Source organism: Kogia breviceps, chromosome 11 (assembly GCF_026419965.1).
Source record: "Kogia breviceps isolate mKogBre1 chromosome 11, mKogBre1 haplotype 1, whole genome shotgun sequence".
Taxonomy (NCBI): domain Eukaryota; kingdom Metazoa; phylum Chordata; class Mammalia; order Artiodactyla; family Physeteridae; genus Kogia; species Kogia breviceps.
In genome coordinates, this window is record NC_081320.1 from 44,454,747 (window position 1) to 44,474,919 (window position 20,173).

A 20,173-nucleotide genomic window follows, 5' to 3' on the forward strand; every position below is an offset into this window, starting at 1 on the left:
ACAAGAAGACAAATACTGCATTATTCTACTTATATGAGGTACCTAGATGCATCAGAATCATGGAGCCCAAAAATGATGGTTGCCAGTGACTGGGGTGAGGGGCAAATGAGTTGTTTAACAGGCATAACATTTCAGTTGTGCAAGTTCAGAAAAAGTTCTGAAGATTGGCTGCACAACAATGTGCATATATATATATATATATATATATATATTTTTTTTTTTTTTGCAGTACGCGGGCCTCTCACTGTTGTGGCCTCTCCCGTTGCGGAGCACAGGCTCCGGACGCGCAGGCTCAGCGGCCATGGCTCACGGGCCCAGCCGCTCCACGGCATGTGGGATCTTCCCGGACCGGGGCACGAACCCGTGTCCCCTGCATCGGCAGGCGGATTCTAAACCACTGCGCCACCAGGGAAGCCCCAATGTGCATATATTTAACACTACTGAATTGTATGCTTAAAAATGGTTAAGATGGTAAATTTTATGTTATATGTATTTTATTTAAAAATTTTTTTTAAACCCTACTATTCATTTATAATCAGCAGCTGGCTTGTTCAATTTCTCAAAATTCCCTACCTTGATACATTTTGTCACTCCTTGGGTTAACCTCCATCTACTCAGCTGTTTCTTCACTTCCTTCTCTAATTCCCACACTATTAAAGAGTCAGTTCATAGGACCGTGGAATTTTAAAGCTGGGAGGGCACAAAAGGTTCATCTAATTCAGTGTTTTTCAAACTTGAATCTCAGCAGGCTTGTGACTGCTTCAATCACTAAAGCATGGAGGCAGTGACACTGATTTCTGAGGCTAGGTCATAAAGGTCAGGCAGCTTTGGTTCTCGTGGAGTGCTGCCTTTCCAGATGGTCCCTCTTGAAATGCAGCCGCCATGCTCTGGGAAGCCCACGCCACCTGGAGAGACCACATGTAGGAGATCCTTTCGAAGCCCCAGATGAGGCCAGCCTTTGAGTCACTGCAGCCCAGACACCAGACACGAGTGATGGAACCTCCAACCCCAGCCATTTGAGTCACCTCCAGCTACTCAAGTCTTCCCAGCTAAGACCTCTGACATTGCAGAGCAGAGACAAGCCATCTCGCCTATGCCTTGTGTGGATTATTGACCCACAGAATCCATGGTCATACTAAAATGGTTGTTTTATGTCACTGAGTTTGAGGTGGTTTGTTATACAGCAATAGTAACTAGAACATGTGGGCAAGGAACGAACTTTCGATCTGTCACAGAATGATACTTTTGTAAAATACCATAAAAATGAACTTGAGTAAAGTTTTAGTAATGGGTAGAAAATGGTATCTTTTTGTGTTAATTAAAAAAACATAACTAGTGAGGTTGGTCATTTTTCGGTGTATTTGCCATTTCTATTTTTCCTTTTTTTGAGTTGCCTGTTAATATACATGGACCATTTTTTTTTGAGAAATGGGGCATTCTTATTCATAGTATCAAAACTGTGTTTTACTTATATACTTTATATATTAAGCTTATTATACATAAGGTGAAATTTCTTCCCATCCTATCATTTGATCTTGTAATTTTTTTTGTGGTATTGTTTGCTAAGACAGTGCATTTTTTTTTTTTTTTTTAAGCCAAACCATCAACCCTTTTCCTTTATGGTTTCTGCCTTAAAAGAAAATGCATACAAAATCCTTTCCCAGCTCCAGATTTAAAAAAGAATATTTAACTATACTTCTTTACAGTACCTTTACGGCTTGCTTTATTTATGTTAAAAATTTCAATCTATTTGGAGTTTATTACGATGTCAGGTGAAAGTCGGGATCTAACTTTATTGTTTCCCAAATGGTTAGCCGATTGTCCCAACTCCACTAAGTAATCTGTGTTTTCTTCACTGACTTGAAATGCATATATTCTGTATGTATTCCTGAATATTCTCACATAGGCTTGGTTCTGCTCTTAGACTTTCTAATCATTCCATTGACTTCTCCCTATTCTTATACCAGGACCAGATGCTTTAAGTTATTTGTACATTTATTATACATTTAAATATATTTTAGGGCAAATTTGTCCACACCCTTCTTGTTGAGATTCTAATCTCCACAGTGTTTCCTCTATATTCCTCCTCTTCTCTGATTGCTTTGTCCTTTTCTTCTGAACTCTGGAGATTTTTTAGTACTGCCTTCCACAATGATTGTTTTCTGCAATGTCATCTCTGATCATTTCTGCTTCTGATAAACATTTAGATCCTGTCTTTCCTTGTTCCTAAGAACACTTCTCCTCCACTCATGTAGCTCTCTCTTTATCTCTGCTTGCCTTTCATCCAGCTCCATTTTCATCTCCATTATTTTCTCATTGCATCTTTTTTTTTTTGGCTCTTGTTTAATTAAAGTCTGTCTTTCTCTCATTTGTGTCAGGATCCAAAGCGATCTGAAATCTGTCTCTTCCATACAGTGAGCCCATGTTTGCCTCCCTTTGTGCCCCAGTTTGTTCACAGACCACAAAGTGTTTGAGTTGGGATTTGCTGATGTTCATACTCTTTGATCTTGAAATGATGAACAGTATATCCAGACCTGGTTTTTCCCCCAGAACAAGGTGAAGTGGATTCTTCTTTGAGCTCCTCACTTTTCATTTGGATGAATTTCAAACAGGAGGACATGCTGCTGGTCCAGTGGAGGCACCTGAGACACAGCCCAAGTCTTCCCTGAGGAGTTACCCCATTTGCAGGAAGCCACTGTGTCTATTTCCAGCGGGGGCAGGGTGTGTGTGTGTGTGTGTGTGTGTGTGTGTGTGTGTGTGTGTGTTAGCATCTTTTCTGGGGCAGGAATGGCTCTCCTGCATCTCTGGCCCAGCTTTGCTGCCCATCTGGCATTTTATTTTATTTATTTATTTATTTATTTATTTATTTGTGATACGCGGGCCTCTCGCTGTTGTGGCCTCTCCCATTGCGGAGCACAGGCTCCGGACGCGCAGGCTCAGCGTCCATGGCTCACGGGCCCAGCCGCTCCCCGGCATGTGGGATCTTCCCGGACTGGGGCACGAACCCGTGTCCCCTGCATCGGCAGGCGGACTCTCAACCACTGCGCCACCAGGGAAGCCCCATCTGGCATTTTAATGGCCCTCCTCCACAGTTTCCAGTGTTGATGCAGATTTTTCTCTATTTTTGTATTTCCTGGTTTGTTTGTTTTTCAGAAGGGAATCAAATATGTGCCATCTTCTAACAAAGCTCCAAGGGGCATTTTTAATGTGGCATTAATATATTACAAATTTCTTTTAAAAGTAGGAATTCTGAATACTGCCTGCTATTTCCTTCAATGCAGTTTTCATACCAAGAATAGATAAAATTGGAGTTTTAGATAATAGCCTCTCTATACTTTAAAATTTCTGCCTTTGATAATAAATTACTAGCTAATTCCACTTGTTCTGATAATTATTTTCATCTCAAACTCATTTACTTTCCTACATCAAAATTCAGCTATAATACCCAAAGTTTGCAGATATCCCTTACGGCTGACGTACGTTAAAGAGGGAAGGTTGACCAGGTTTTCCTACTGTCTTATCTTGGAAGAAGAGCTGAAGCCTTGACTAGAGTTGTTCTTAAATTCCTTGCCTCTTTGTAAGACTTGGAGGATCCAGAAAAACCCTATTCTGAGTTCTACTCCTTCCAACTCTCCCAGCCCAGGTTTGTTTGGAAGCACCTTTTCATCTGGTCACTTCCAAGGAGAACTGTGCTCCTTGAAGAACTCTCAAGTATTTGTTGAATTGCATGGTTTTTGTTGTGTGTATTTTTTTAAAATTTAGGTATAATTGACATATTTAGTTTCAAGGGTAAAACATAATGATTTGATATTTGTATGTATTGAGAAATGATCATCACAATGAATCTAGTAATCATCTGGCACCATACATAGCTAACAAATTTTTTTTTCTTATGATGAGGACTTTTAAGATCTTTTTCTCTTTGGAACTTTCAAGTACACAATACAGTGTTATTAACTGCAGTCGCCGTGATGTATGTTATATCCTTATGACTTACTTATTTTATAACTAAGTCTGTACCTTTTGACCCCCTTCACCCATTTTGCCCACCTCCACCCCTGCCTCTGGCAACCACCAATCTGTTCTCTGTATTTATGAGCTTGTTTTTTTTTTGGTTGTTGTTTGTCTGTTTAGATTCCACATATAGGTGAGATCATACAGTATTTGTCTCTCTCTTTCTGACTTATTTCACTTAGCATAATGCCCTCAAGGTCCATCCACATTGTTGCAAATGGTAAGATTTCATCCTTTTTTTATGGCTGACTAGCATTATTCCATTGTACATATATACCACAATTTCTTTATCCATTCATCTATTGATGGGCACTTAGGTTGCTTCCATATCTTGGCTATTGTAAATAATGCTTCAATGAACAAGGGAATGCATATATGTTTTTGAGTCAGTGTTTTCATTTTTGAGGGGTAAATACCAGAAGTGAAATTGCTGCATCACGAGGTAGTTCTATTTTTAAATATTTTTTGAGGAAACTCCATACTGTTTTCCATAGTGGCTGCACCAATTTACATTCCCACAACAGTGCATGAGGGTTCTCTTTTCTTCACATCCTTGCCAACAGTTGTTATATGTTGTCTTTTTGATGACAACCATTCTGACAGGAGTGAGGTGATATCTCACTGTGGTTTTGATTTGCATTTCCCTGATGTCTAGTGATGTTGAGCATCTTTTCATGTGTCTGTTGGTCATCTGTATGTCTTTGGAAAAATGTCTATTCAGATCTTCTGCCCATTTTAAAATTGCATTGTTTGGGTTTTTGCTATTGAGTTGTATGAATTCTTTATATATTTTAGATATTAACCCTTTATTAGATATATGATTTGCAAGTATTTTCTCTCATTTAGTATGTTGCTCTTTCATTTTGTTGATGGTTTCTTTTGCTGTGCAGAAGCTTTTTAGTTTGATGTAGTCCTACTTGTTTATTTTTGCTTCTGTTGCTTTTGCTTTGGTGTCAGATTAAAATAATTATTGCTAAAACCCATATCAAGTAGCTTATCACCTATGTTTTCTTCTAGGAGCTTTATGGTTTCAGGTCTTACTTTCAAGTCTTTAATTCATTTTGAGTGAATTTTTGTGTATGGTGTAAGGTAGTGGTCCAGTTTCATTCTTTTGTTTATGGCTGTTCAGTTTTCCCAACAAAATTTATCGAAGAGACTCTTTTGCCCATTGTATATTCTTGGCTGCTTTGTCATAAATTAATGCATGGGTTTATTTCTCAGTTTTGTATTCTGTTCCCTTGATCTGTATGTCTGTTTTAATGCCAATACCATACTTTTTTGATTACTATAGCTTTATAATATGAGTTGCATGGTTTTAAAAAAATCAAACAGACCTGGATTCAAAGAGCACAATTCCACCACCTATGTGATGTTATACAAGTTATTTACATCTGTGCATCTGTCTCCTAATCTATAAAACAGAAGTAGTAACATCTACTTCACAGATTTGTTGTAAGGAAGAAATGTAAAGTAGTTAACACAATGCCTAGCACCTAGTAAACCCACAAAAAGGTGAGAGTGGGTATATATGTATATATATATATATATATATATATATATATATATATATATATATATATATATATGGCAGGAATAAATTGCTCACTAACTCTCCATTTAAATTCATGATTCACCTGGGCTGTGGAGGTTCCTTCCATTATGCCCCAAAATGCTCGCCTTGAGGTAGATGAAATTCACATATGCATCCGGGAGATACAGTGTTTTCAATACCTCTCCCTCCTCAAAGCTTCTGGGTTGAAGGCAATTTCCTGTATCTCATTATGGGATGGGCCTCCCTGAATCCTCAGAACTCTTAGGACTCATATACTCCTCTCCCTTCTAGTGAAGGTAAAAGGCTTTTTCCTACGGAATCCCTAGTGGTTCATACCTCACATACTGAATGGGACCGATCTCTCTGTAAGGTTCTATTTTGGTTAACAGTACAGATTCTAGATCCAAACTGCCTGACTCAAATCCCAGTTCTGCCATTTATTATCTGGGTGAACTTGAGCAAGGAACTTGACTTCTCTGAGCCTCAATTTCCTTGCCTATAAGATGGAGATAGCAATACTTACTTCATAGGGTTATTGCAAAGATTCAATGACATACTTCATGTGATGAGCTTAGAACAGTGTTTGGTACCTGGTAAGGACCCAGTTTTTATTAGCTATTATTATTAGTGTTATCTGGCTACAGTAAATAGAACAGGGGTTGGTGCCAGGGCAGCCATCAGAGGGCTGGGTAACAGGGAAGCAATTGCCTCTTGGGGTTTGGTATTAGTTTTACCCAACATGGTACCCGCTGTGCCAAGCTGTTTTACATAGGTTGTATGAAATGTTCTCTTTGGGGAAGTAAAAGTGAGAGGTCAGCAAAGGCAGGTCCCTTTATCGCCAAGTAATTCAGAAGACACTCCATGGTTCTGTGGGGGCAGCCACACCATGGTCCCAATGTTAGGAAATCTGGAACCCAGGGATGCTTATAAAATGATGCCCTAAACTACCCCCAAGCCCATGGTATCTCTGCAAGAAACTTCTGCTATTAAAGATCATCTGTGGGAATCTTTTTTCATAACACATTCCAGCCTGGCCAATATACATTGGACTATAATAGGGTGTCCACCAACTAGGGCCTGTCTTATTGGCAAAAGAGAAGAAAGAAGCTGCAGTTCTACTGACCTGGGCATCCTGTCTCACGAGAGCATCATCCAGATAATTTCCTTCATCCCTGCCACCCTGAGGATGAGAAAAACAAACCCTGAGCATAAGAAAAACAAACCGAAGAGACTGAGAGTGGATCCATGAAGATTTGGGAGCTCTGATAAGACAGAAGGTGTGGGAACCCAAGACATGGTACTTAGACAGAAGGGGTCCTGAGTCCAGCTTAGGGAGAAAGGACAGATGTCTTTGAACGTGCTTGCGATATTCCCAGAGTTCTGAGCTGACCAAGCAGAGGGCAAGCTCGGTGTGGCTCCCTGATGTTGTGTGGGTGTCTCTGCCAGTTGAAGGGGCAGGAGGACAAATATGGCCTGGTGACTGCTCCCTCTGGGACAGTTCTCTCCTCCTTCCTTCCCTCCCCCCACTCCTGTGTCTTCCCTGCTGACTTATGCCTTCCTAACTGGCAAATGTACACTGCTCAATTCTGCCAGATAGGAGCTGGAAAGACAGGAGAATCAAGAGACTCTGGGGCCGATGGTGGGGGCTTGAGGAGCACCTGAAAGTGCCCCATCCCTCACCAACACCATCTCACCAGGAAGGCGGGACTAAAGCCTTGGAGGAATGCCAAAGAATGGCAAAACAGGCTACTTTCCTCTGGTTTGTTATGCTATTTTATTACTATGCTGTCTCAGTATGCTATGATCTAGGCATGGCTCTGCAGCGGTAAATCTGAGAGGAAAAGAAAAAATGGGTAGTAAGTAAGAAAAACAGGCTGGCATTATTAAGTAAATATCAGAGACAGAGCGAAGTGGGAGTTGGAGATGATTTCTGGGGTTCTGCTTTGGTTGTTGGAAGAACAGCAACAGTGTGGATAGAAAAAGACGAGCCAGGAAGAAGAGCTGGTTTGGAGGGAAAATGAGTTCAGGTTTAGTTTAGGAGGACTGAGTTGAGGTGCTGTCAGAATATCCAACAGTAAACACGCAAAAAGCAGTGAGAAATGAGAGTCTCACACTCAGGAAGGAGGTCAGGGATAAAGATTAAATTGTGAAGCCATGTGAAATGTCTTGCAAATCCATCTCTCTTTTCTGGCACCCCTGCTCCCACACTAGCCCAGACCTGCTTTTTTCACGGTATCTGGAATACCGAGGTAACCTCCTGCCTGGGCTCCCCGCCTCTGGTTCAATTCACCTAACATATCGCTATAACATTACTCTTCCTGGGACTTCCCTGGCAGTCCAGTGCTTAAGACTTCGCCTTCCAATGCAGGGGTTGCAGGTGCAATTCCTGGTCGGAGCTAAGATCCCACATGCCTCACGTGGCCAAAAAAACCGAAACATAAAACAGAAGCAATATTGTAACAAATTCAATAAAGACTTTAAAAATGGTCCACATCAAAAAAAAAAAGAACAACCTTAAAACAAACAAAAAAAAGAGCACCTGGCATGTATCAGGTGCTTGTAAGTATAAATGAGAACAAATGGGCCTACACGACTAGCCAGAGTCTTTAAAGGAGAGAGGATAAAATAACAGAGACCCAAGAAAAACACAGGGGAATATTCCCATTTGGGAGGTTGAAAGGATGAGAAAGGCTGGAAAAGTGGGTAGAGAATAAGTGTCTCAATAACACCCACCCCCACCCCCACCCACCAAAGGAGGGAGCGACTCACAGCGGACAGAGACACCAGCACGCGCTGGAACATGAGCGACGTGTCAGAGCGAATGTCATCTTCAAGGCTCCGCCCATATTCTAGCAAGAGAGTAAAATCAGCGACGTAAGAGTAAAGAACCCTGCCCGGCACCGCGTCACACCCCAGAGCCTTCCACCCTCTTCAGGACTTGTCTACTGAAGCAGCTCCTCGTGAGGTTTTTCAGCCCACACACAGTTTTCCCAAAACTGAACTCTGGTAAAATGGTCAAGACAAGTTTAGCTTGTCATTAGAGGGGAAATGAGATGCTCTTTTCTCTTGAACTGGGCAGTTGAGAAGGCCGGGCTGTGATCCTCACTCTGTGGTTCCTACCGTCCAGGGGTTTGTCCTGAACATGGTTTGCAGTGACGCAGAGAAGCAGCTAAGCGGCCCGTGGAAAGGCAAACCGAGTGGGGTTTCTGAACCTGTGTTTGGGGACAAGCAGGGGACTGTCCACAGGGAGAAGTCCTGTATTCGGCAGACGTGGGGAGCCAGCGCTAGAACCAGCCTCCCGAGGTTTAGAATCTCCTGATCCGAACACTTACCAAAAAACTCTTACGGTTTGGTTTTCTTTCTATCAAGGTGTACATGTTTATTACAGAAAACTTAGGAAACAATAACTAAGTAAAATGAAGGGAGGAAAAGAAAACCTCATCGTGAATCTAATCACCCAGAAATAATAATCATTGATAACAGTTTGGTGAATATCCTTCCTCATTTCCCCCCATATACACATATTCTTTTTCTTTCTTTGAAAAATGGGATCATAGCATCCCATTTTATGATGTGTCTTTTCCACTTATCAATACGCCATACCACTTATTGTACTTTAATAATATCCTTCAATATATGTTTTGAGGGCTTCCCTGGTGGCGCAGTGGTTGAGAATCCGCCTGCCGATGCAGGAGACACGGGTTCGTGCCCTGGTCCGGGAAGATCCCACATGCCGCGGAGCAACTAAGCCCGTGAGCCATGGCCGCTAGGCCTGCGCGTCCGGAGCCTGTGCTCCGCAACGGGAGAGGCCACAACAGTGAGAGGCCCGCATACCGCAAAAAAAAAAAAAAAAAAAAAAAAAAAAAAAAAATATATATATATATATATATATATATATATATATATATATATGTTTTGATGACTACATGGTGTGGGTGTGCCATATTTTGTTTAGCCAAACCTGTTGGACATTTCAAGCTAACATAAGCAATGCTGTGGGATCTAAACCTTTGTGCGTTTTTATTATATTCTTAGGGTAAAAAGGTAGGCATCTTTTAAAGGCATGTATTGTTCTCTGCAGAGTGTTAAGGGGGGAGTAAGTGGCTATCCCTGTGAGGTGGCTGCAGGACCTATAGTCCAGTCTGAAGGTAAGAAGTTGGGCAAGACTGCTCCTGCAGGCCATTCCCTGGAATGCTAAGATTCAATGGCACCACCACTTTTGAACAAGCACCTCTGATTCTCTGCTTGATAACAAGGAACCCTTTCCCAGCTTTCAGGGTAACAAAACCCTGGGGAGCCTAAGCAGAGTGGCAGGTGCACCTGACAAGTCTTGAAAAGCCAACAGTCAATCGTGTAGACAGGGATCTGCCTGAAGGCAGAGCTTGGAACTGAGGATCCCTCATGGTCAGTGTTTCAGTGGGTGACCACCTGCTTTTAGTCTAGGTCTCAGAGAAGAGGCCCTCAGCCAGGGCCACTGAGGATGCTACATACGCAGCTGGTAGGTCTGGTTTATGCGCCGGATCTCCTCGGGCATCCGGGAGGCCAGGATCTCAATCAGGCAGCCCTCATCCGTGCCTGCTCCCTAAATGCGAAACCCAGAGGAGAGGCCTATGAGTCAGTTTACCAAGTTGGGTCGCAGACGCAAGAGGAATATAACCAGGAATCTGCAGAGAATAAAAACAACTCACCAAGTTCTAGCAACAGGACTTGCTCCTTTTTAACTGTCTGACCCAAATTCCAACATGTTTACTATAATCATTATTAGTCATAACATACACTTATGGGCTGTTTCTATGTGTTGGTTAGGGACTGTTTCTGCCCTCTGGGGGCTGTCTTTCCTTGCCCTCCCCTGTACTTTTCCTTTGCAGGGCAGAATCTTCTGGCAAAGGCTGTTATCTCTTTGTTTTTCCAGAGTCTAGCCCAGAACCTTCCATGAGGCTGAGTATTTATTGACATGGTGGAGGAGGGTAGTTGTATTTGAATTTCATACTTGGTCATTAACAATCGGCAGACCCTGGAAGAGGGCACAGTGGATCCAGCATCTAGGGAAGCTGAGAACACTTTACCAGTTCTGAGCAGACCGAGAGGCCCCCAAGATGTCAGTCAAAAGCTTCATATCTCAAAAGTAGCTAATACAGCAAGAAAGCTTCTGGAGCTGCACCAAAAGCACAAGTTTAATCAGTCCCCAGTGAGCCACAGGAAAGAACAAATGATTCCTTAACTTCTGGGGAAACAACGTTTAAATTACAGTGGCCAGAATGCAATGTCATGTTTTCAAGTTGTCATAAATGCAGGAAAATCTTTCTCCTATACCTCCTCCTCCCCACTCTTCAGGAGGCCTCTATCACTGTTTCTTGAGAAAGCCCACCAGCAGCCAGCATTTACACAAACAGCACGGAGAGCAGGGGGGAGGACCACGAACCTTCATGGCCTTTCGCAGCTCCTGCACGTCGTACAGCACCGTGGGCGTCATCATCCCCAAGATCACCTGCTCGAGGTTGCCACTCAGTTCTGACTTCAAGTCGTCCATCAGGTCCTGGGACACAAGAAAGCACGCTGCTTAACTGCTACAGTAACGGAAACCAGTCACACTCAGTGGGGTCCAGGGCCGGCTGGGGTCTCCAAGACCCTTTCAGGGGCTGGTGTGCGCGAAACCATCTTCGTAATAACACTAAGATGCTGGGATCTGACTTTACACTCTCATCCTCTCACAGTTGTCCAGGGAAGCTTTCCAAAGGCTGCTCGCTACGTCTACAGATCTACAGTTATGTGAAAAGGCTATTAAAATACTCCTCCCTTTCCCAACGACCTATCTATACAAGACCAGCTTTCCTTCCTACTTCAAACAAAACCACATATCACAACAAGTAGAATGCAGAAACAGATATGAGAATCCAGGTTATTCCATTAAGCAGACATTAAAGAGATTTGCAAAATGTTAAAAGAATGCCAATCTTCTCACTAATTTTTTTTTCTTTTGGAATATAAAGCTATTTTTCCTAAAATCGTTATTTATGTTAACATGTAATATGTTTTTATAGTTTTTAAAATAAGTTAACAAATGTCTATTTTTAAATGTCCTTAATTTAAATTAAGTTTTAATTTTTAAAATGGTTAACATCAATAGATGTAACCCACAAAAACAAAAAAGTTCTCAATAATTTGAGTGTAAAAGGGTTCCAAGATCAGTGTATTCGCTCACTTAACAATATACCCTGAATGAATTTCCAAGTCAGTATTTACCTACAACATTTTTAACAGCTGCAGAAATTTCCATATGTAGAGGCTATATAATTTTTTTTTTTTTTTTGCAGTACGCGGGCCTCTCACTGTTGCAGCCTCTCCCGTTGCAGAGCACAGGCTCCAGACGCGCAGGCTCAGCGGCCATGGCTCACGGGCCCAGCCGCTCCGCGGCATGTGGGATGCTCCCGGACCGGGGCACGAACCCGTGTCCCCTGCATCGGCAGGCGGACTCCCAACCACTGCGCCACCAGGGAAGCCCTATAATTTCTTTAATAAGACCCCCGTTCTATTCTTCTACTATTCTTCTAAACAGGCATTTAGCTGCATCCTTGTGATCATTCATGATTATTTTTTAACGCTCAATGATTAAAAAGAAATGCAATTATTTGGACAAAGGACTAATTTCTTTTTTTTTCTCAAGTGTAAACAACTCCATGAGTTTTTACTAGACATTTTTTTAACCCACAAAAATGGAATTATATCAACCGCATTTTTCTTTTTTTATACAGCAGGTTCTTATTAGTCATCAATTTTATACACATCAGTGTATACATGTCAATCCCAATCGCCCAAATCAGCACACCACCATCCCCACCCCCCCGCGGTTCCCCCCCCCCTTGGTGTACATACGTTTGTTCTCTACATCTGTGTCTCAAATTCTAGCCTGCAAACCGGTTTATCTGTATCATTTTTCTAGGTTCCACATACATGCGTTAATATACGATATTTGTTTTTCTCTTTCTGACTTACTTCACTCTGTATGACAGTCTCTACATCCATCCACGTCTCTACAAATGACCCAATTTCGTTCCTTTTAATGGCTGAGTAATATTCCATTGTATATATGTACCACATCTTCTTTATCCATTCATCTGTCGATGGGCACTTAGGTTGCTTCCATGACCTGGCTATTGTAAATAGTGCTGCAATGAACATTGGGGTGCATGTATCTTTTTGAATTATGGTTTTCTTTGGGTATATGCCCAGTAGTGGAATTGCTGGGTCATATAGTAATTCTATTTTAGTTTTTTAAGGAACCTCCATAGTGGCTGCATCAATTTACATTCCTACCAGCAGTGCAAGGGGGTTCCCTTTTCTCCACACTCTCTCCAGCATTTGTTGTTTGTAGATTTTCTGATGATGCCCATTCTAACTGGTATGAGGTGATACCTCATTGTAGTTTTGATTTACATTTCTCTAATCATTAGTGATGTTGAGCAGCTTTTCATGTGCTTCTTGGCCATCTGTATGTCTTCTTTGGAGAAATGTCTATTTAGATCTTCTGCCCATTTTTGGATTGGGTTGTTTGTTTCTTTAATATTGAGCTGCATGAGCTGTTTATATATTTTGGAGATTAATCCTTTGTCCATTGATTTGTTTTGCAAATATTTTCTCCCATTCTGAGGGTTGTCTTTTCGTCTTGTTTATGGTTTCCTTTGCTTTGCAAAAGCTTTGAAGTTTCATTAGGTCCCATTTGTTTATTTTTGTTTTTATTTCCATTACTCTAGGATGTGGATCAAAAAACATCTTTCTGTGATTTATGTCAAAGAGTGTTCTTCCTATGTTTTCCTCTAAGAGTTTTATAGTGTCTGGTCTTACATTTAGGTCTCTAATCCATTTTGAGTTTATTTTTGTGTATGGAGTTAGGGAGTGTTCTAATTTCATTCTTTTACATGTAGCTGTCCAGTTTTCCCAGCACCACTTATTGAAGAGACTGTCTTTTCTCCATTGTATATCTTTGCCTCCTTTGTCATAGATTAGTTGACCATAGGTGTGTGGCTTTATCTCTGGGCTTTCTACCTTGTTCCATTGATCTATGTTGCTGTTTTTGTGCCAGTACCATATTGTCTTGACTACTGTAGCTTTGTAGTATAGTCTGAAGTAAGGGAGTCTGATTCCTCCAGCTCCGTTTTTTTCCCTCAAGACTGCTTGGGCTATTCGAGGTCGTTTGTGTCTCCATACAAATTTTAAGATTATTTGTTCTAGTTCTGTAAAAAATTTGATAGGGATTGCTTTGAATCTGTAGATTGCTTTGGGTAGTATAGTCATTTTCACAATATGGATTCTTCGAATCCAAGGACATGGTATGTCTCTCCATCAACTTTAATTTCTTTCATCAGTGTCTTATTGTTTTCTGCATACAGGTCTTTTGTCTCCCTAGGTAGGTTTATTCCTAGGTATTTTATTCTTTTTGTTGCAATGGTAAATGAGAGTGTTTCCTTAAATGCTCTTTCAGATTTTTCATCATTAGTGTATAGGAATGCAAGAGATTTCTGTGCATTAATTTTGTATCCTGCTACTTTACCAAATTCATTGATTAGCTCTAGTAGCTTTCTGGTGGCATTTTTAAGATTCTCTATGCATAGTATCATGTCATCTGCAAACAGTGACTGTTTTACTTCTTTTCCAATCTGTATTCCTTTTACTTCTTTTTCTTCTCTGATTGCCGTGGCTAGGACTTCCAAAACTATGTTGAATAATAGTGGGGAGAGTGGACATCCTTGTCTCATTCCTGATCTTAGAGGAAATGCTTTCAGTTTTTCACCATTGAGAATGATGTTTGCTGTGGGTTTGTCGTATATGGGCTTTATTATGTTGAGGTAGGTTCCCTCTATGCCCACTTTCTGGAGAGTTTTTATCATAAATTGGTGTTGAATTTTGTCAAAAGCTTTTTCTGCATCTATTGAGGTGATCATATGGTTTTTATTCTTCAATTTGTTAATATGGTGTATCACATTGATTGATTTGCATATATTGAAGAATCCTTGCATCCCTGGGATAAATTCCACTTGATCATGGTGTATGACTCTTTCAATGTGTTGTTGGCTTCTGTTTGCTAGTATTTTGTTGAGGTTTTTGCATCTATGTTCATCAGTGATATTGGCCTGTAGTTTTCTTTTTTTGGAGTATCTTTGTCTGGTGTTGGTATCAGGGTGATGGTGGTCTCCTAGAATGAGTTTGGGAGTGTTCCTTCCTCTGCAATTTTTTGGAAGAGTTAGAGAAGGATGGGTGTTAGCTCTTTTCCAAATGTTTGATAGAATTCACCTGTGAAGCCATCTGGTCCTGGACTTTTGTTTGTTGGAAGACTTTTAATCACAGTTTCAATTTCATTACTTGTGATTGGTCTGTTCATATTTTCTATTTCTTCCTGGTTCAGTCTTGGAAGGTTATACCTTTCTAAGAATTTGTTCATTTCTTCCATGTTGTCCATTTTATTGGCATAGAGTTGCTTGTAGTAGTCTCTTCAGATGCTTTGTATTTCTGCGGTGTCTGTTGTAACTTCTCCTTTTTCATTTCTAATTTTATTGATTTGAGTCCTCTCCCTCTTTTTCTTGATGAGTTTGGCTAATGGTTTATCAATTTTGTTTATCTTCTCGAAGAACTAGCTTTTAGCTTTATTGATCTTTGCTATTGTTTTCTTTGTTTCTATTTCATTTATTTCTGCTCTGATCTTTATGACTTCTTTCCTTCTGCTAACTTTGGGTTTTGTTTGTTCTTCTTTCTCTAGTTCTTTTAGGTGTAAGGTTAGATTGTTTATTTGAGATTCTTCTTGTTTCTTGAGGTAGGATTGTATTGCTATAAACTTCCCCATTATAACTGATTTGGCTGCATCCAAAAATATTTTTTCTTCACACATCTCATGCATGTTCATTAAATTTCTTTGGGGATGGAGAAGAGCTTAAAATACCCAGAAGATACTCTGAGCAATCTGAGGGAGGAATCCCACTGGTGCCCAGTCAAGGTTTGCATGTAGATGCTGAGCCAGCCATGCCCCACCCAGCAGCTTAATGCCCGTCTTTGAGAGGCAGCCTGTCTGACTAGCTTTTATAAAATATCCAAGAATAGAAATACTTATCATGGAGTTAACAGCACTCTGAGACCTGGAAGCACTCATTGATAACATTTCCTCAATAAAAAGATTCTCTAATCACACAGATGGGCTTCCAGTGATGTGGAAAGATTGGGTGAATGACTCTGGTAAGTGAGCTGTTGAAAACGAGACTGAGACAGGGTTGCTCAGGGGTGTGGGATTCAAAGAGGAAGGGGAAAACATGGTGAGTGAACCACCTTTGAATGCATAAGTCACTAAAATACATACACACACACACACAAACACACACACACAGCCCCATTCTAGAACTGGAGGGGATGGCTCTCAATTAAGGATCATTCAAAGGAATGAATATATACTACAAATGGGTTTATGTAGAAGAGTTGGATAGACCCTAAATCCTCAGAGAACCTATTTAGAACAAACTGGATTTAAACATTTTAGTCAGTTTGGAGGATCTTCATTCGCAAGTGGCCTAAAGGAAAGGCCAAGGGAAGCAACACTGAAAGCTGAGCCCTGCCCAGTGCTCCAAAGGGCAGGGGGCTGAGTCCATTCCACAACCAAGTCCCTGAAAGGACTTGTGGGGGAAGAGACTAAACTTAGCCTTGAATTTTGTGAGTCAAGTGCTCCCTGAAATCACTTCTGGCTATGGACAGTGGAGGAAATCTTGAACGTGTTGAAACTGTTTTTTGTTTGTTTGTTTTTTTCAAGAACATCTTTAAACAAGGCAAAGGATCCATCTTTTAAAAACCAAGGGCTACTACTTCAGGATTCAAGAAGGAAGGGGCCCCTGCTCCCCTACTGCTGACAGGCCCCTTGTCAAGCCAGAGAGCTGCCACCTACCCTGCCGATGGTGGTCTTGTAGGCAGTCCTGATTTCCTGGCGCTGGGCTGTGTTGCGATAGGCCAGGACGTTGATGATGGCATCTTCATCCGTGCCTGGTGTGGAGCGGAGACAGAGAGTGAGTGTGATTCGAGAGAGGAATGAGAAAATGGGTTCCTCTGTGGACACTGGTGTAACCCAAACACATGCAGAGAGCTTTCTAAGAAAAGAAGTTCTTGTTCAGAGGTTTTGTCTATTTTGGAGGGAAAACAAACACTAGATTAGAGTCTTGGTCTCTCCTTTCATTAGCTATTTTTTAAAATACATCTTTATTGGAGTATAGTTGCTTTACTATGGTGTGTTAGTTTCTGCTGTATAACAAAGTGAATCAGCTATACATATACATATATCCCCATATCCCCTCCCTCCCACTCTCCCTTTCCCACCCCTCTAGGTGGACACAAAGCATGGAGCTTATCTCCCTGTGCTATGCAGCTGCTTCCCACTAGCTATCTATTTTACATTTGGTAGTGTATATATGTCCATGCCACTCTCTCACTTCATCCCAGCTTACCCTTCCCTCTCTCCATGTCCTCAAGTGCATTTTCCATGTCCGCATCTTTATTCCTGTCCTGCCCCTAGGTTCATCAGAACTGTTTTGTTTTTTAGATTCCATATATATGCGTTAGCATACAGTATTTTTTTTCTCTTTCTGACTTACTTCACTTTGTACGACAGACTCTAGGTCCATCAGCCTCACTACTAATAACTCAATTTTGTTTCTTTTTATGGCTGAGTAATATTCCATTGTATATATGTGCCACTAAACGAAGGAGTTAACTTCTCTGAGCATTAATTTCCTTATCTATGAATGTGAGTGATCATAGTAATTTCCGTCTTTGGATCGCCCATATTTATCTTCCATGTTCTTGCCTTTCTCTCCTCACTTTTATCTCTTTATCGTCTCCTCTGAGTTTCAAAACAGTTCAAACCCGTCTTTTAATTAATGATTTGGCACTTCACAGGGTTTAACTTGGCTGCTCATTGTATCCACTGCATTTTAAGATCTGTATTTGTGTTTTTCTTTTCTAAGCTCTCCTTCCTGATCTCTGATCAGGAAACTTTTTAAACTGACCATGAATTCCCATGATGCAATATCCTACCAAAACTTTTCACTATGAATTACAATTTTTTAAAAAAATTTTTAAAAAGATTGTTATTTTTGCTCTTTTAAAAATATTTATTTATTTATTTGGCTGTGTCGGGTCTTAGCTGCGGCATGCGGGATCTTTGTTGCGGCATGCGGGATCTTTCATTGTGGTGCGAGGGCTCTTCACTGTGGTGCACGGGCTTCTCTCTAGTTGTGGTGTGCGGGCTTTAGAGCGCACGGGCTCAGTAGTTGCGGCACGTGGGCTTATTTGCCCAGCGGCATGTGGGAACTCAATTCCCTGACCAGGGATTGAACCCACATCCCCTGCATTGGAAGGTGGATTTTTTTTTTTTTTTTTTTTTTTTTTGGCGGTACGCGGGCCTCTCACTTTTGTGGCCTCTCTCATTGCGGAGCACAGACTCCGGACACGCAGGCTCAGCGGCCTTGGCTCACGGGCCCAGCCGCTCCACAGCATGTGGGATCCTCCCGGACCAGGGCACGAACCCGTGTTCCCTGCATCGGCAGGCGGACTCTCAATCACTGCGCCACCAGGGAAGCCTGGAAGGTGGGTTCTTAACCACTGGACCACCAGGGAAGTCCCTGAATTGCAAATTTAAAATGTCATAAATTTTGTTAGCCTGTTTCTTGCAGCAGCTTTTACAGGCGACTTTCACAGCTGGATGTTCATGTACGCTGGGTGAGTTTTCCATTTTCCCATATACTGTATGGTTAGATGTGATGAGTTATTATGAGAGTCTATTGAAATATTTCAGGGAGAAATAAAAAAATATATAGATTTACCAGAGTTATTCTTTGCAAAATTAGAGCTCTAGAAAAATGTGAGGTGTACGGAGGAAGCTATAAAGGGTTTTGTTTTTTTTTTTTAATTTATGGCTGCATTGGGTCTTTGTTGCTGTGTGCGGGCTTTCTCTAGTTGTGGCGAGCAGGGGCTACTCTTTGTTGCGGTGCACAGGCTTGTCACTGCAGTGGCTTCTCGTTACGGAGCATGGGCTCTAGGCGCAAGGGCTTCAGCAGTTATGCACGTGGGCTCGGTAGTTGTGGCTCGCCAGCTTAGTTGCTCTGTGGCACGTGGGATCTTCACAGACCAGGGCTCGAACCTGTGTCTCCCACATTGGCAGGCGGACTCCCAGCCACTGTGCCATCAGGGAAGCCCGCTACAGAGTTTTAAGTTTACATAACTTAGGGACCTACTCTCTGTTCTCTCGGGGGGGAAAAAAAAAGAAAAAAGAAAGAGGGTAATAGGTACAACCATCCTTTTTCCAGGAGAACTCGCAGCTGCAGGGGAGAAGGTTCATTGCCTTTTCCTTTTTTATACAGTTTCTGTGAAAGGCACCACCACTCTTCTGGTCTGTCAGGCTTGAACCCTCAAAATAGCTTTGATTATTTTACCCGCTCTCTTCCTTCACATTCAGGTTTCCTGTCAAGTCATGCAAAATCTAGCTCTAAAACCCTTTTTGCATCTGTCTCCTCTTTTTAATTCCTATGACAACCACTCCAGTTCAGGGTTTCTTCTTAGACACTTAAAAGTCTGCTAAGTAGCAGTCTCACTCCCTAATTGGTCTTTCCAACGTCTTGCTAGATTCATTTTCCTAAAATGACAAACTCTCACAGTGTCCCTCCCCTGCTCAGGATACACGATGGCTCCCCACCATTTGCTGGATTTACTATCCGCACTGCTGTCTGGCATTTGGGACTCTCCACCATACCCCATTCACTATTCTAAATATTCCCATAAAAAGTAACAGGCAGCCAAATCCAGAGACTTAGCTCCTGAATTCCTGTACTTGACCCAACTACACTGCACTCCTTTCTCCTGACCTCCTTCATTACCAGTCTACGGGTTTATGTCTCCCTAACCCCCTCCATCTAGCATCCTGATTCTGGCATTTGTTGTTTCCTGGACAATGCCTCTGGGTCATCCTCCCATGTCAGTAGCATCCTCAGGACCCACCCCATGGTACCTGCCTTCCCAGAAGTCACCTGAAAAGTCAACTCCAGCTTTGTAAGTATGCCCTGCTGCAAGCCATGTATTTACATGGCCTGCAGCTAAGTGCCTCAGCTAAAATGCAAAACAGGGCAATGCTCACATTCATCCCATGCCTTTGCTCATGCTGTTTCATTCCCCTGAAACCCATTCTCTCTTATCTAGTTATTTACTTACTGAATAAATTTAACTCATCTCCCAAGGCCCATTTCAATTTCTACATCCTCTGAGAAGTTTTGCCTGATGCTCCCAGATGACATGTGATCTCCCTGACTCCTAATGGGATCTTACTTGTGCCCCTCCCATCGCTATCATATTATGAACTGATCATGTTTCTGTGCATGCCTTGGCTGCCTAGCATCCGTGGACGATTGAACCACAGGACTAGGTTTATAGTCCTCGTCTCCTCTAACCTTCACTGGCCCACACAGCGAGCACTGAAAATGGTTTGTTGTATCGAACGCCTCCTGACTCTGAGAATTCCGAATGCCATGTGGTCTATGTTCTGAATTATGGTGTTCTTGCTATCCACCAAAGAATTAGGATACACCTGAA

General features: G+C 41.8%; 1 protein-coding gene across 3 annotated transcripts in view; it reads right to left on the reverse strand.

The window, feature by feature from the left end:
• Positions 1-20,173, reverse strand: part of ANXA4 (annexin A4) — a 70,322-nt gene that overhangs the window by 17,326 nt on the left and 32,823 nt on the right. For all 3 annotated transcript variants that reach the window (XM_067007451.1, XM_059079828.2, XM_067007450.1), the window contains 5 exons: positions 16,485-16,579; positions 10,989-11,102; positions 10,058-10,148; positions 8,336-8,415; positions 6,690-6,746 (listed from right to left, as the gene is read on the reverse strand). In XM_067007451.1, coding sequence (XP_066863552.1) covers positions 6,690-6,746; positions 8,336-8,415; positions 10,058-10,148; positions 10,989-11,102; positions 16,485-16,579 — 437 coding nt within the window. The remainder of the gene's footprint in view (positions 1-6,689; positions 6,747-8,335; positions 8,416-10,057; positions 10,149-10,988; positions 11,103-16,484; positions 16,580-20,173) is intronic.